General features: G+C 47.8%; 1 protein-coding gene across 17 annotated transcripts in view; it reads right to left on the minus strand.

The window, feature by feature from the left end:
• Positions 1 to 4,567: 4,567 nt before the first annotated feature.
• Positions 4,568 to 17,654, minus strand: part of FBRSL1 (fibrosin like 1) — a 476,831-nt gene continuing 463,744 nt past the window's right edge. For 16 of the 17 annotated variants that reach the window (XM_082066493.1, XM_082066491.1, XM_082066503.1 and 13 more), the window contains 6 exons: positions 16,872 to 16,943; positions 15,451 to 15,583; positions 12,334 to 12,411; positions 10,496 to 10,579; positions 9,238 to 9,472; positions 4,568 to 7,188 (listed from right to left, as the gene is read on the minus strand). In XM_082066493.1, the coding sequence (XP_081922619.1) occupies positions 5,955 to 7,188; positions 9,238 to 9,472; positions 10,496 to 10,579; positions 12,334 to 12,411; positions 15,451 to 15,583; positions 16,872 to 16,943 (1,836 nt within the window). In that variant the 3' untranslated portion in view covers positions 4,568 to 5,954. The remainder of the gene's footprint in view (positions 7,189 to 9,237; positions 9,473 to 10,495; positions 10,580 to 12,333; positions 12,412 to 15,450; positions 15,584 to 16,871; positions 16,944 to 17,654) is intronic. The other variant, XM_082066502.1, reaches the window with a different exon arrangement.

Consider the following 17,654-nt stretch of genomic DNA (forward strand, 5'->3'; position numbering starts at 1 on the left):
GCTGGTTGGGTTTTGAGTCAAAAATTAAGCCCTGTTTCCCTCCTTTCAGCCGTTTATCAAGGCTCAGCACAAAGGGCCTGACACCTGTCCCGCGCCGCCCGGCTGCCGTGATCTGCGTGATCTGCCGTGATCTGCCGTGATCTGCGGTGATCTGCGGTGATCTGCGGTGATCTGCCGTGATCTGCCATGATCTGCGTGATCTGCCGTGATCTGCGGTGATCTGCCGTGATCTGCGGTGATCTGCGGTGATCTGCCGTGATCTGTGGCGATCTGCGTGATCTGCCGTGATCTGTGTGATCTGTGGCGATCTGCGATCTGCCGTGATCTGCGGTGATCTGCGGTGATCTGCGGTGATCTGCCATGATCTGCCGTGATCTGCGGTGATCTGCCGTGATCTGCGTGATCTGCCGTGATCTGCGTGATCTGCGTGATCTGCCGTGATCTGCGTGATCTGCCATGATCTGCGTGATCTGCCATGATCCGCCGTGATCTGCGTGATCTGCCGTGATCTGCGTGATCTGCCATGATCCGCCGTGATCTGCGTGATCTGCCGTGATCTGTGGTGATCTGCGTGATCTGCCATGATCTGCGTGATCTGCGTGATCTGCCGTGATCTGTGGTGATCTGCCGTGATCTGTGGTGATCTGCCATGATCTGCGTGATCTGCCGTGATCTGCCATGATCTGCCATGATCTGCGTGATCTGCCGTGATCTGCGTGACAGAGGCCACCGTGGAGCCAGTAATGAGAGACCTTCTGCTCAACGGCCAATTGAGCAGCTGGTGCCTGCGTCAGCTCCAGAGGTGGGAGGGATGGCCGGGTGTTTTGACACATCCTTGCTGAATGAGGAAGAGAACAGGCAGAAATGGCTGGTGATAAATGCAGCAATTAGGGAAGCTTAATGAAGCAGAAGGTTTTTGTGAGAAGACAAGGAAACTGCCACCTGACACCTGCAAGGAGGTCCCGGTGCTGGCCGGGAGACCTCCAGCCGTGCTGCAGCAGCAGGGCTGGGGAGACGACCCCCTTCCTTCGCACACGCACCCTTCAAAGGCCTTGACAAACACTTTCCAAGTTAAACTTCAAAACACCATTTCATTTTTCTTTTTCCCTACCATGTTCAGAAATGGTAGCCTGTAATTCAGGCCCATTGTGGTTCTGCCCTGCTCCCTGCTTTCTGTTTGGTTTTGCGTAACACAGTGTGCTGTTGGGAGAGGCTTAATCCCCACAAAACATCAGTCTCGACGGTATGAAGGAGCTGTGGCCTCAGCAGAGGGATACGGGTGGACATGATGGGGCTCCCCCAGACACTGCTGTGCCCGCAGTGGTGCTGTGTTTAGGGCTGAGTCCATGGCCCGCTGCCTCTTCCCCTGAAGCACCATGTTTCCGAACTAAGGATTTGTGTAAAAGTTTTATATGTTTGCCAAAGCCCCATTTCTCTTTATTTCTTCGGTTAGACTCTTCCGAAGCAAACTGTCTGTGCAAAGGAGCACCAAGAAGCATTGGGGAAAGTCTGTAAGTGGATGCGCAGGGAAGCCTGGGTTTCAGTGACGGGCAATGTTACTTTGGTCTGTCACAAGACCATTACCAAAATCCCCCCAAAACTGCAACACCGCTATTTTCCTAAGGTTTTGGCAAAAAGGAATTTCTGAGGGAGGTAAAGTTTCCTTTCTTTTTCTTGTAATGAGCCAAAGAAAACACGAACCCCGTTTTCCCCACCGCCGAGAGCTCCTCGGCTCAAGCCCGAGCTGCGCACCAGCGACTCGCTCCTGGCGGGTGCCGGAGCGCCCGAGGCGAAGCTGGCGCGTCCCGCTCTCGCCCCAGCGCGCGGGTATCGCGGTTCTCCCCAGCCGGCTCGTGCCTCCTGAGCCGGGTGACGCTGGCGTCGCCCATCTGACGGTCACGGCTCGGGCTGCGCGGGGCCCCTGGGCTCCCCCGCATCAGCCCTTTGTCAAACTCAGGGTCACCAGTAACTAACTCTCAATATTTATGGTATCTATAAAGGCTGAAATGGATCATTCCCATACGCTTATTGTAGGCAATGAAGCTTGCTTTTTAGGGAAGTACTAAAACTTTTTGTCAAAAGTCAGTTAATATTTTTGACGAGTCATCTGAAAATTCGTAACAGCTTTACAGATTGGCTTTTTCCTGCACGCACACTCTCCTGGTTATTTATCTGCTTTATTGACCAGTCTAAGACTGGCGTCTGTTAACCGAGGAGGGTGCACACCCAACTGCATTCCACCAAGTCACAGTGGCACACGGCGTCATGATTTGGACAAAAGGCAAAGCAAGTGCCAGAGCTGCTCTCCCTCCTGGTGCTTTCTGAGCGTCTTTGTAAGAGCAGGCAGGCAAGCGATGAGCCTACACTGCGAGGAAGAGGAGTTCCGCCCGCTGTCGTTTGTTTGCTCAGTCCCACCCTTTGCTGGCGACAGAGGGAGGTCTCTGCGGAGACGGATGAAAGGAGAAAAAAATGGTCTAAACCGTACAGAATTAAAGCTCAACAGTGGTAGAAATGCACAGAACCCAGAAGTTCTCCTGTAACAGCTCTGTTTAGCAGAAGGCGGCTGAGCTGGGGTGGCTTAAAGGAATAAGGCTGAATTAATTAGTTTCTCTGTTTAGGTAATAATACCATTAATCACGATGAACCATATTGTGAGAAGGCTGATATTCGGCACTGTGCAATTCTGCAGGAATCTCACTGCAGTGCAGCATTATTGGTGGGTCATCTTCTGCAAGCGCAAGAGCAAATGCTTCCTAACACAGCAAATGGCAAACTCTTGATTTGCTTTCATTATTCAAGCCACCCCAACATCGGCCATGCTGGATTCCTCTGGCACCGGTGTGGCTGCGATAAGCAATCCCTCGGGAATGCCGGGGGAGCATGCCATTGATTTAACGCTCACTTTTAAAATCATACGTGGACCAAATGCTTCCAGAAGGTATGGTCCATTTTTGTATTTGATTTGAACTGCACACTAAAGGCCCCTCGCTCACACTTACCTGTACTGGGAAGATGCAGCTATGGGCTCTATCAGACGTCCAGGAGGTTCCTGGTGGAGTCAGGCAAGATGCCACGTTGGACGATGGCACCAGAGGAGAATCACCATCCCCTGAGGCAGCATCACCAACATGTTTATGCTGAGTGCAACACACTTTTAACTTCCACCATGTATTTTATGTTCCTCCAATTTCAGCTGGGAGTGCAGGTGCTGATTTTTAATGCCTATTTTGTTTTAAGCCTCCTTTCATCAGATTAAGGACCCTGCTATTTTATTTCATTTTATTTCTTTATGCTCCGTAATTTAGTCATATGCAAACTTAAAAAGAGAAGCTGTAACCTGCTGTTGGAGCAGTCGCTCACTGGTAAACCAGTTACTGAGAGCTTGGAGCACTTTCCCATCCCCCGCAGATGTCTGCTCTCGGGCTACAGGAGGCGCTGGGGAAGGGAAGGAAAAGGCACACGGAGAACAGCACCGGGGGCGACGACCCCCCCGCAGCAGCGCGACGCGTCCGACAGGCTGCGCTGCGCTCTCCGTCCGCCCCCCCAGCAAGGGCTGCCGGGAGCCGCCCCGGCCCACCGCGCAGCGGCCGCCCCCGGCCCACCGCGCAGCGGCCGCCCCCAGCCCACCGGCCGCCCCGGCCCACCGCGCAGCGGCCGCCCCCAGCCCACCGGCCGCCCCGGCCCACCGCGCAGCGGCCGCCCCCGGCCCACCGCGCAGCGGCCGCCCCCGGCCCACCGGCCGCCCCGGCCCACCGCGCAGCGGCCGCCCCCAGCCCACCGCGCAGCGGCCGCCCCCGGCCCACCGCGCAGCGGCCGCCCCCAGCCCACCGGCCGCCCCGGCCCACCGCGCAGCGGCCGCCCCCGGCCCACCGCGCAGCGGCCGCCCCCGGCCCACCGCGCAGCGGCCGCCCCCAGCCCACCGGCCGCCCCGGCCCACCGCGCAGCGGCCGCCCCCAGCCCACCGGCCGCCCCGGCCCACCGCGCAGCGGCCGCCCCCGGCCCACCGCGCAGCGGCCGCCCCCGGCCCACCGGCCGCCCCGGCCCACCGCGCAGCGGCCGCCCCCAGCCCACCGCGCAGCGGCCGCCCCCGGCCCACCGCGCAGCTGCCCCCCCGAGCAGCGCTTACGGCCACGCTCCTTCTGCCGCAAGAACCCCCCGGCGGCACCTTCCGCCGGCGGCCTCCGCCCGCCCGGCTGCCACACAGACACCGCACCGCCGCGTTCATCCAAAATCAATGCTGTATTTATCTTCATTGATCTACAAGGAAACCGAATGTTTAAAATTACAGGGGATGCAGGGGGGAGGACGGGGAGAGGGGAAACAAGAGTTACAGAGCCAAGAAAATAGTAGCGGATGGCTGAATTAACTAGAGAGAAAAAGCCCAGGATATATAAAACATGGACACTGAAAAATAAAATAAGGGAGGGGGGATGGTACAGCAAGTAAAACATGGCAAAATTTACATATGGATGAAAAGTAAAATTGGAAATAAAAAATAAATCATGCCAAAAAGCAGTTCAAGGCAGAACCACACTGAAACAAACATTTGCTTATGGTCTTCATGTACTATAGATAATATATCAGAATTTCTTTTTTTTTTTAATCAACCATTAGACTTTTTTTTTTGCACTCCTAAAATTCTACTTTGTCTTGTATACAGATTCCATAAGAACACTGCACAATTAGCACAAGGGGTCCACAGAAAATTGTCCTTGCTTGCCAGCGATCCTGCCCACAACACAAAAAAAGAGAAAAGAAGCGAATCAAAGGAAAGGGTCTGCGCATGGGTCTGTGCCGGCCCCACCGGCCCCTCCCGCGGGAACGGCGGGAAACCGGGGTTCCCTTCCAGGAGCGTGTCCGTCTGTCCTCGCTGAGCCGTCCCTTGTGTTTGCACAGAAAGTCCAGTCTCTATCCTTCCGGTTAAACACAAGCATCCTCCTTCCTCCTCTCGTGCGCGTCCGTTCCGTCTCCACCGTTGCGAGTTGGTTGTTTTGGGTTGGTGCTTCCTCCCCCCAGCATCCACTGAGACCTGAAGACCTGCCTCCCAGTTCTTGCATAGTTGAAGAGTATTTGCCGTACTTTGCTTTCTGAGTGTGAATTTCTGACTGTGACAAGAGTATGAGTTGTAACCATGTTAACAAATAACCAGAGTGGTTCTAGAAACCATTTTTATAAAGTCTACCTATGTTAAGAATTTAATATTGGTGTACATTTATATTAACAGAATATTTACAGTTTGTTTTTTTTTTTTGTTGTTGTTTAAAACAAGAAGTCAAAAAAAATTCCTCTTAAATTTCTGCATAATATAATAAGGCAAAAAACAAACAGTTTTGTACATTATTATTATTATTAATATTTTAATATATATCTGTAACTTCGGTTCCAAAGTACCAAGGTAAATGATCAATTGGCCTCAGAAGGGAACCTCACAGTGGACTGTAAAACTACAGTATTTCCATAAATAATACTTTTAAGAAACCCTGGGTATTTTTTTCTTAAGGATCTGAGGCCCTTAAAATGCAAATTTAACTAAAAACAAAAGCAAAATTTCTTTTTTTTCTTTTTCAAGTGAAGAAAGAGCACAAAATTAAAAAAAATACAAATCCATTAAAAATGTTTCTCACATTTGGGAAGAAATGTACAAACTGGACATTTTTAACTTTTTTTTTTTTTTTTAGCACAGAAACAAAAAACAAAACCAAAATCAATACCTATATATTAAATTCCCATTCTTAGCAACCTTCTTCTTGTTGGAAAGTCTGCATCCCCGACCCCGTTATTTATGGAAATGTGCTTAACTTCTACAAATTTTACATTAAAAAAAAAAGTTTACAGCAGTGCATCTTGTAAAAGGCTTTTTTTTGTGGATTTTCTTTTTTGTGGATTTTTTTCCTGCTTGTTTTTTGTTTTGCTTTGTGTTCTATGTACAGGCGAGTGGACAGCTCGGTGCTGGACTATCGTGCCTCTACCTCTTTGGGGTTCCTGGACGGGGAGTAGTCCCGCGGCTCCGCGGGCGCCAGCGGGGTAGTCCTGCGGGGGGAGGCAGGCCGGGTGCTGCTGGCCGGGACCAGGGGCGGCGGGGCGCTCAGCGCGGCGGTCGGCGGGTTCCTGTTCAAGATCCCGTTGTGCATGGCAGTGGATGGACTCAGTCTGGGGTAATGCATCCCGCTTAAATGAGGCATGAAGGATGGCACGTGCGCCAGGTGACTTTCGATGGGGGACGAGTGCAAGTGGTGCATTCTGGCACGCTCAAGTTCTTCCCGTAAGTGCAAGCGCTCTCTTTCCTCCACTTGCCGCAACCGCTCCTGCTCTCGGCGGGCTTCAAGAAGGTTTTCGTGGTTATAGTCGTGTGGCTCCCTGTCTCTATAAGAACGCTCGTGGTCATAAAATCCAGAGGTGGTAGGGAACCTATGGATAGGATCCGTCCGGAGCTGGAAGTCCATCCGACGGTGCAGGTCTAAGCTCCGGTAGGCATCACGCAATGGGTCCCTCATCGGGTCCCAGGAAAATCCAGGATGCGGCAGCCTCTCTCTTCCCGACAAAGGATTCATGCCTATGAGCGGGGTCATCATTCTGCTGCGGTCCAGAACGTTCATGTTGTTCATCTGGTGCACGCTGCCCATGGAGATGGGCATAGAGGCAGCCATCGAGTGAGGCAATGATAATCCATGCAAAGCAGGTGGTGTGGGATGCTCCACTGACCGAGAGTGCTGTGAAGGCTCAGACCCTACCACTAGCACATCACTGTCTTCCTTCCTCTCCTCTTTGACTTTGATGTCGTTCTTAATCTTCTGGAGGTCGCTGGGAAGCTCTGTCTTTCTCTCCATGTCCTTGCTCATTAGATTGGTAAGCTTCAAGCTCTCACTTAGTGCGGGTTTGCTGTATGGGGACACGGATTGGATTACTGGCTTTGTGTTGTCCTCGGAGGGTCTCTTATCATGGCTTGGAGTTTCCTTCACTGGGGAGCGGCTCTCTTTAATCTTGTGCTCTGCCACGGGCGGCTCTCGCAGCCGGTCAGGGTGCTCTCGCTCGGGCTCTTTGGCCCTTTCCCTCTCGCTGAGGCTGACCTGCCGGATGGGATCACTGGAAGTCTGGCTGTTGCTGCGGATGAGATTGCTTATCTGATGTGTCACTGGAGCCGATGCCGGTGAGGATCTGTTTGAATGTCTGTTTTTATCCATGAGGTCTCTGTAGAGAGAGAGAACAGACATCCTTGTTTTTGAGTGAACAAACATACACGTGATGCTGGACACGCATAGTGCTGTGTCTAGTTGTGTAATTAGAGATTGCTCAGAAAATGATTTGAAAAGCTTTGCTAGCATCAGCTATAGCTGTGATGCTACATTAAAAGATACATGCTACCTTCCTTTACATACTACGTAAGAAAAAAAATGATACATGTTCACAAATCTGAGGACTAAATTGGGGATGCATTTGAAAGAACAGTGTATTCACCTTAAGAAAAAGGCCACTTCACTGAGAAATGTGGGGAGAGAAGAATTCTAGACAGTTCTGTTTTGTTTTTTTTTAAATGCTTGTTGTTTATAAATACATCCTGCTGCCAGACAATGATTTTCTTGGCTGTAACACTCTTAACTCAGTTTCCTCTACTAAAACATGCACTGAGGCGCACAAAATAGAAGCCTACAGAAATGTTCGCAGGTCCTTCACAAGACAGCCTTGCTGACTGGAAGCAGACACAATATAATGCTTATTTTCCTATGGAGCTGCAGAAGAGTTTTTGTCGTTGGCTGTTTTGGCAGGTAAGCCAGGTGCTTAAGGAAAAACATCCTCAACTAGGTCATGGAGCGGAGTAATTGACCTCCACTTCAAGAGGACCTGCTATGAGGTTTGATGACAATGTCTATGGTTTAGAAAGAGAGGCATGAGAGTTTACATTTCTAACTGCACCTCTATCTCTCAGCAAGCCAATTAGTCACAGTTACTCCCACCTCTTTAAGAGGGGAATAAATAACACTCACCTTTTAAAAGCACTTTGCTCTGAATGAGAGTCACTTTAAATGCAAAGTATGATGGTGTGATTGAGAGAACTGCATTATGCAGCTGAGAGGCTCATTGATGCCCAGGTTTTATGCCGGGTTTGCTTTTGAGAGCTGTAAGACCTGAGTGCTGAAAGCTGGAGGTGTTTTGGAGAGTTTTGTAAGTATTTGTGCCTTATGATTACATCTGCTAACCCAGATTTCTTCCTCTACGGTAGTCCTGATTGCTGGTCAGTGATGTGGTTTATTAAAACCACGTCCAAACGGGGATGCTGCGGACAGCTTAAGTTGAATTAATAGAAATGTGACAGACATGTTAAACCCCGTGTGAACACTCTTGAGAATAAAGTAACCTTCGTTTGCAAATGAATTACACTAAAGCCAAGAAGGGAGCTTCCATGTGAATGACTACCCATGCAAGGGTGTCAGACAATCTAACATTTAAAGCAAGATGATTTTCAGCCTATTGATTCCATATAATCTTGTTCAAAGGCACTGCCTGAAGATCTCATTAAAAGCACTCCAGGCAAACTACGAACCCCCTATCACTACTCAAACACACACATCTAAGGCTTGCAGGCTGTTATTGCCTACAAAGAAGTAGCCTGTTGGAGACTACCAAGCTCTGAAAAATAAAGGGCTTTACAGCTTCAAAATCATATAACTGGAAGCTAATGAAGTATCTATAGCCCAGGTGATACCCTCCTGTCATCGTTAATAAGGATTTGTCTACAATGCAATTTTAAAAATCAGTTTGGCTAATGGATTCATGCACACTGCTCCAGATACAAGCATTTGCATTTTTATCTCATCAATGTCCAGCTAACATTTGAATTCATCGGCATATATGTACATTAATGAGAAGTATGACTGTCTCCAAAGGACACATCACGACGCTACTTTCATGATTTCAGAATACAGAGCAACCTTAAAGCAGCTGCACTGAAAACAGGCAGGTATACCCCAAAAACACAGCAACACGATCATCTCTTCAGCCTGACGTTTTTCACTGACTTACTAGCAGGGACCAGCTTACCTTCATTTCCACAGAGGGCAAATCCTAAAAGGTAAAGACTTCTTTTTAAATGTTGCTAGGACTTGTGCTTATCTGAAGAAGAGGCCTATCAGCTGCTTCACAGACAAGCAACATTTTGCTCTAAAGGCTATTTTAAGACTAAAAAAAATATAGAGGAAAAGGAGGCCCAGAAGAAAGTGCTCAAAAGCACAGTCATCTTACCTCTCTTTGTCATCTTTACTCAGAGAAAGATCCCTCTTCTCGGGTTCTCGCTCCCGCTCCCTGTCTCGGTCATGGTTTGTCACCGAGGAGCTTCGCTCCGAATCGGTGGGCTTGGGCCACTGTGGAGGCGTCGGGAAGGACGGTGGGGTCCGATGGAGTCTGTTCCATGGCTCGTGGGGATTATTGAAATTCTGTAGGTTTGGGCCATCTTTGTGAGTAAAAATATTGTTGTGAGCTAGAATAACAGCAGAGGGAGGAAGAGTTAAAAATAATTCAAACCAAATAATTACATACACATTTTGCACAATGCCAATCACAGCCAGAACTGTCCTTTCAAGACTTTAAAGACTTTTTAATATGGAGCTAATGCTGAGGGGGAGCTACTAGCAGGTAGACACAGATACCTCCAACACTGGGTGAAAGATCCACCAGCTCTTTTAAGGCTATCGGCAGAAGAAGCCTTAACTGTATATCTGATTATCTCAGAGACAACTCAAAATGCCCAGGTCCTCCTCTCCCCCCACCCCGGCAAGGGTTGCAGCACAAAAGCAATATTCTCCCTCAGCTCCCCTCACCGGCAGAAACTTTAATTTGTGGGTAGTTACAAGCAATCAGCTCCTGCAGCTGAGGATTCAGGGACTTCTTTGTTAAAGAAACCAGACTACTTGGTGGTATGTGTGTGTATAAAAACAGAGCTTGGCTGTAGGCTTTTCAGAACAGTCACTTGATTTTCCTCCATCAATATTCAACCAATTCCTGTTGCACCATGAGACGCAAAGGCATACTCTCTTATGTGTGGCTCTCAAGCATGTCTTGCCTACAGGTAACATGGTTTTGAAGTAAAATCATTTATACAGGCAAGTTAAACTTCAGACAATGGTTACAGAGGGAGTCTAAACGCTGAATTAGGAGAATTATCAATAGCTGTTCCACTGCACATCTTCACGGTTGAAGGGTGTTACTTTAGATGCCCATAGAGACCCAGAGCCTGATGGGGTCTTGCAGCTCTAGCACCTCTAGGAGCACACAAGCACACAAGCCTTCAGCAGCGAGGAGACACAGAGCACAGCTAGTGATCTGTGACATGCAGAAAAGCTCCCACCGCAGAGACCTGGAAATCTTAGGTGCAGTGTTTTCAGATAGGAGAATGGAGGTTAGGAATTAAACTTCTTTAAAAACTACCACCAGCTGCTGTAAATATTAGCACATGGCTTTTCTGGAAGGGATGTTTGTCTGCAGTAACCCAGCCAGTACTTACTCAGAGCATGACTGCCTAATCCTCCAAAGGCATTGCTGCCTAAGTTCCCAAGGCCGCTGAAGGTGCTTGACCTGCTAAATGGATCTGGAAAGGCAAACAGGGATTTAGCAGGCATTTAGCCAAGAATGTTGGAGAATGAAATGCACCCCTCCCCTTCTTAACGGTCTGAATCCAAGTAGGATTAGGCCAGACTTTAAGCTGATCCTTCTCATTGCAAGGTTCTTGGCACAGAAAATTCCCATCATGTTAAAATGGAGAAGGGATTCAGTGCTCACTCTGCAACAGGTGCTGTAATAAACTTTTGTGTGTCAGTCAGAGGGGAGCTAGAAATTAAGGTCTAATAGCTGAAATTAGGGTGGCTGCTGCTGAGCTATAACTCGCTATCAGTACTATCAGTTCCTTATCAGTACATTGCAATTGCCTTGAAAGAAGAACTTCAGCAGGCTCCTCAGTCAGAATACCCAAGGGACTCACCATCTCACTCTTGTTTCTGTATACAACTTTCTACCCTCTTTGTTATAGTGCACAGAGACTGTCCTAAGCTAATTGCTACTGACATCCATCCGTACACCAACTAACTTTGGCCTGTTTGTGCCAAAATACTCTCACAAATTAGCTTCCTTGATCCCAGTGGTGGCAGAAGAAACGACAGCATAGTCTGAGGAGCTACTGTGCAAAGGGACGGGAGATTTGCATCCTTTGAGGCAAAAGATGAATCTTGCCCTTCCTAGTCAAGTATCCGACTATTTGGCTACTGGTGCTTATCCTGCCTTTTTTTTTTCATTAAAGGCACCCACCATCAGAAGAGATTCCTCTCTGAGCGGATACAGCCCAGCTCAGGTTTCTGCACTCCAGAGATGGCTATCGGTTACATTAACCCTCTGCACTTGTTTTCTTTTCTGCTGGTCGTCTATAAACAAACAACTTCTCCTATGCACTGGCTTTCTGAGCGACCCTTTAATATCTTTAACTTGCTATGTTACAGGAGGTGAGGTGCTCTCCACTTCCTCATGGATATCCTTAGATTTAAAATTTCAAGGCAAATAGCATAAATACCTTGGATCTTTAAGCAAACAGTTATTTGCTTATTTTAAATAGGTATTTTTGCCCTCTCCTTTAATATTAAGCAGTTGAGTGACTCTGTAGAGATACAGTTAATTTTGACAGGACGTTCAGGAATTGATATAAATCTGGCTATCTGCAACAGAAAAAAGTCTACCAGGTCATGTGGCATGCCACATTTACTGATTGGATGAGTGTTACTAAAGCATTAATCAACAGAGCTTGAACTTTAATTGGCAATGAGCTGCTTGTGAGCTTCTAAAATGAGGAAATTTGAGAAAGTCAGGCTCTACTTACTGTCAATTAGGAAACCGAAAAGGCTGGCAAAATGTGCAGAACAGCTATTTCCCAGGAATTGTTCACTGAACTTTAATATAGAACCTAGCCAAGAACTTCCATAGGTGGGCAACAGTACAGGAGGAGTCCATTTTAAACTGCGGCTTGTTTGAGGTACCTTTGCATAAATTTCCCCCCGATTTCCTTGGGCACGTTCAGCAGCACAGAGGGCTCTACAGTCACATTTCAGCTCCCGCGCAGAGTCCCGGTGGTGACAGACCTGCCTGCCCTGCAATGCCCTCTTCTCTTGCAGGAGGGGCTCTGCTAGTCCTGCTGCTCTCCTCTGGAGGAGACCAGGGGCTGGTGTGGGGGGGAGCAGCTCCCGGGACAGGTCAAGCCTCTCCCTGCCCTGGTGCGACAGAGCTCAGGGCTGGACCGCGACGGGGAGCCAGGGACGGGGCACAGGCATAAAGGTGAAGGCAGGGGTTACTTACACTTACCTGCCAAGTGGTTAGTAGGCAGGAAACTGCTGTGATGAGGTGAAGGACCAAAAGGGGTGGTGGCTGGATGGGTCGCACCTGTGAGAACAAGGTACCTTTTTAGCTGAGTGGCAAGTGACTGCTTGTATACACAGAGGTCCTGGCCGTCACATCCAAGAACCAGATGCAAAGGCACAGGTCAGATTTAAACACAGCAAAGGCAGGAGAAGAGCCTGAACACCAGCTGAGCGAGCTACAGGCAGGATTTCTCTGAGTGCCCTTTAACAGAGTCTGTGGGCACCAGGAGGCAGGAGAAGACCTTGCACTGAGCATTGCTGCTACCTGTAGCAAGGAGGAAGTGACTTTGTCTGGTGTTTTCAGTCATTATTCTGTGTCTACATTTAAAAGGGTCAGCCCAGGTTACGGGCCCAGACAGAAGGTGCTCGGCAGTGGCTGATTAGAGTCTACATGAAACACCAGTTAACATCAGGCACGCAGGGAACGCCAATCATGCCTCTCCCATGAGAGCCACACCCACGCTCTCACGTCTGTCTCTGCATCCACAGGCTCCCGCCGTGGTATTTTTTTACCTTTCTTGGACACTGCTCATGGCCATGGTGCCACGTGGCCTCATGGGACAGGAACCCCACTGCTGAGCATGCTGGATTACACTGGCTTGAGGCAAGGGACAAGAAGGGGCTGAAACAAGCTTTCCACCATGTATCATCAGCGCTGAAAACACTATGGAAGGTCACAGCAAAAGTGGAGGGAAACGAAGGGAAGAAATTAATATGCACAGGAGAAACTGCATCCTAAAGAAAGGCCATACTGTTTTTTATGGAGGTGCTGGTCAGTCCCTGACCTGGTCTTCCCTGGTGACAGAGCCCAACAACATTGGGCGCATTGTAAAATGCTCCCACGTGTCCAGAACACAAGCAGACTGTAGAACTGGAGAGGGAGACAGCGCTGCGTGTCCCTCACCAGCTTGGACACCACAAACCTAAGCAGCCAGAAAATGAGTTGAGGAAACCTAAGAGAGACCACGGCAACGAGACCTGGAGTTATCTATAAACATTCTGACTGCTCCAATGCTTCAAGATGGATGGAGACTGTCATCTTTCTAATCCTTTAAGATTTCAGAAGGAATGGGAGATTTCTTCAAAGGGGACGGCTTACAAACTCAACTACATGGGCTGATAATAACAAATCCTCTGGAGAAAGCCAGAAGTGGCATTGCAGGCTGTCAGGCTGTTATTAAATAGAGCGTCTGCCAGGCAGCTGAACATCCGTCCTGCAGACAGGTGGCCCCAAGATAACTTATGTCTCCCACAGTAACTAGGCAATGCAGCAGAACCAATGATTCACATCAATGGCATGCTTGTTCGATAAGGTGAAAAGAATGCTTCGGATATTGCAGAGTAAAAGATTTATTCATCTATATATTGCTGTCGCAATGTTTGTTCACTTTGATAGCACTCTTTACCTAGATCTACCGTGTGGTGACTCCTGTGATTAATATACTCACGAACAAGCTACTGCAAGGTTATTTATCTCTAGTGAAAGTTTTCTATTAATTTGCCTTCTTTAATGTATCTATTACATATTATTTCCCCTCTTGCTTTTATGAATAGAGAAGCAAGCCACACTTGCATCTTTAAGAGAAAAAGCTCAAGATAATACTGGACTGGTGCTTTTCTGCCTGATAGGGTAAACTCTGCCCATACAGCTTTCAGTAGCAAAACCATATACGGAACAACATTTGCATAATGACAACACAGGACAGACTGAACACAGTGATAAAGAAACAGCTACCACAGCAAGGTTTGTACATCATCTCTGTTTATGCACTGAAGCAGATGCAATAAATATTTTGGCCCTGTACTATCAAAGTACCTTTATAGAGACCAAAACACAGGGTAGCATCCCACAATGTACACACAGCATCAGCACTGATTATATGTGCTGGAAATGTGCATTTGATGGTTAAGAACTTCCATCCACAGATAAGGGTGGGAAGACAAACGGAGCCACCGGTGGAGTTCCTGAGGGGTATCTAACATCTGCATTTGAAAATCAATTCTCATGGAGGTTTCAGCTGCATTCTCATCTGTTGCTGTTCTGTCACATTTGGGACAAAATTTGTAACACTTTGAACCTCATTAATTTCAACCACGAATATGACCACGTCCGCATTGAGTTAGAATGAGAGCACCATATTGCATCATAAAATCAGAGTAAAGTTAGGAAAGAAAATTACATTAGCTGCCAATTAATAACATACAGAAGGCAGACTTCGACGTCTTAAACACGGAAAGAAAATCTGAAAAAGTCTAAGGGGAAAGTAAAGCCATGGGAAGAGAACAAAGCCAACAGCTGGCAGATGGCAATCAACAGGAGCAGCAGCAGTGACCTCCGAAAGCAGAACGTCAGGAGTTGCAGTCTCCCGTGGGCAGAACCACCAAGAACAGTGTAGTGAAGTTCACTGCACTTTGGGAATTGCATTAATTGTAATTACTTCTCCAACAGATTGGAAAGCAGTTGATCAATGTAAACTGCATTTAATTTTTTTTTTATTATTATTATTTTTAAGTTCAATATGCCAATTTAAGCCTTAGAGATTGCTGCACTTCATAACATATAGGGGGATTTTTTAATTTAAAAAACGAACACTCCTCAAATAGACCTCTTGTGATACTTTCGATGCTGTTATTGAAGTCTTCCTTTTGCAAAAAAACCCTTGTTTTCAGAAAACAAACAAAAACTTTGTGAGTGGAGCAGCTGAGAAGAACAACGTGGCAAATATACAAGCAAGAAAGAGACCGGGGCCACTTCCAATCCTGTGCAATGGAAACATTTTCAAGTGTTTTATCAAAATCACTTTAAAAAATCACTCTATAGCCTATTAATCAGGCGCATAAGAACCAGCCGCACAGCTGTGACTGCAGGAGCCAAGTGCCGCAGCTCAGCGACGTGCAGGATCCTGCACCGGGGGCAGCAGAGCCCAGCGCAGCGGCTCCGAGAGCCCTGGGCACAACAGCCCCCACATGCCCAGGAGCCGTCCTGCCTGCTCCGGTTTCCAAGGCATACGGAGCTGCAGAGATACACATTACACATACACAAAAGATGATCTTCCCTTACCTGTGGTAGAAAACAGAGGCCTGGCAAGATCCTGTGGATAATGGAAGCCTGGAAACACTCCAGGGGCAGGAGGTCTGCTGAACAGGTCAAGTTTACCACCTATTTCTAGCTTGTGGGGATCCAGCTGCATTTGCTGTCAAATGATGTAAAAACAATCTCATTATCCACTTGATTTTTTTATGGGAGAAAAAGAGAGAGAGTTCAGGCTCAGTCCTGCTTTGCCGGGCCAGGGAGGGTTAGTGAGGGTGACGGCAGCGTCCCTGGTCACGCTCCGACAGCCGCTGCAGGGCCATGTGGCTCCCCAGCCCCCCGGCTGCCTCATCCGCACGAACCAGGCGTGAAGGAGCTCAGCCCTCGGCGCACAGCGGAGCGCGCACCGCGGCACACCGAGCGCGCTGCACCCCAGCATCAGGCAGCGTCCTCAGCCTGACAAAAAGTATTCCGCAGGTGTAAAGCTGCCCACGTCTTGAGAGCTGGGTGATGGACTTGTCTGTTTTGCTGCTCCGGTTTGGAAAGACAGAGATGTTTCTAAACTATGCCCTTCCTTCAGCTACTATAGCTCAGTACACAGACAAGGGGCAAAGGATAAAGAAAACCATGAGGCTTCTCCAGACGTTATTTTTATCCTTTCCCTGTTCAACTGAGCATGGTCAGAACTGCACCTGAGTCATTTGAATCTAAACAGCTTAAAGATGATACATTTCCTTTTAAAGAAAAGGACGTACACCACTTGTAGAGGCACTGAGTACCGTGTAGCTGCTTAAACACTGAATAGTCTTCATTAATGGGACAAAAAAACTACAGCAGGAGCTATGAAAAAATACAACGCTCCACCAGTCCCATTATCAGCAACTCCTGTGCCTGCCACAGGGAGCCTGGAGCCTGTCGGAGCACCCGGTGCACCTACGTCTTGTTACCTTTTGAGTTTTAAACCCCCTCCTTCTGCCCATCATCACTGCAGTGCAGAAAGCCCAACAACCTCTAACACAGTAACTCGATCTACTTGGCTGCTCTATATTTTGTAATGCTTTCTCACTGTATTGGTCATTTCATTATGAACGGGATATTAATCCATATTCCACAGGAGGCACTAGTACAGATGGGAAATGACATTAAATGCATATGCTTTGTAACAAAAATGGATTTGGGACAAAATTACTCTCCCCCTCCCTTTCTTCTTCTCTTTCTGGCTGTGCACTTAGTAACTCCTGCTCATTTTGCCACCCTTCATCACAAATCCTTTGCCCTCAAATAAACTTTACGGTTGCTACAGTAAATGTTAAAGGATTCAAAGTGTTTTAGTTAATCAATACAGGCAAGCCTGAGAATCACCAATGGTAACGGCTTCCTGCTCATTACTCACTAAAATGTAATCTGTAAGCCAAAAGACTTGGCTTTGTTCCAGAAACTGTCTGAATTACCTTTATCTTTTGCTGGTGATGGTAGATCTGCCAGGCGATTTGTACATGAACCGCACACCACTTCCCGGGCTTCTGCAATGGAAAGCACAAGAAATTAGATTAATTTATATGTTAGCAACCTACATCAGATAGAACATTTCATTTCCCTTACTGCCAAACAGGCGGCTAAGCAATGAGAAAGGCTGATAACTAAAATGGCACAACGGGTGATCAACATTTTTTTCTATACTGCAGCAGATGATGTTTAAATTAGAAGGAAACAAACAGGAAGACTGTGGGATGTGGTGTATCTTCATCATCTCATGGAGACCCGAGATCCCTGCCTTGTTCTTTCCTCGTTGCACCTCCCCTTCATAAATCAAAACAGATGGCAGCAAAGAGCAGTATGCCATGCTTACGAGAAAGCAACTAATAGTTTAACAGTTCTGCTTCTGGAAAGAGCCCTGCTCATCCATCCCTGCTGCACTGCAGGCTACGTCATGCGTGGTTATTATGGCTACTTGCATTTGGGGAGGAAAAGGGTACGGACAGTCACCAGGGACGAGCAGTGCCACAGCTGAACAAACCATGTTCTTCAGCAGAGCTGCAGGACTCAGTATTTTGGTGGATAATCAGAAGCACAAATAAAACACATTGACCTAAGCCACCATGAATCTGGTCACTGGTGAATGTCTGTCCATGCTCACAGCAGTTTATTTCTGTGACCCTTACTTCATACTGTGAACTACTACTGCTCATAAATGGATGCAAAATAAGGTTGGGATTCAACCTAAACATTATTAA

Source organism: Streptopelia decaocto (genome assembly GCF_964273445.1).
Source record: "Streptopelia decaocto genome assembly, chromosome: 15".
Classification (NCBI taxonomy): Eukaryota; Metazoa; Chordata; class Aves; order Columbiformes; family Columbidae; genus Streptopelia; species Streptopelia decaocto.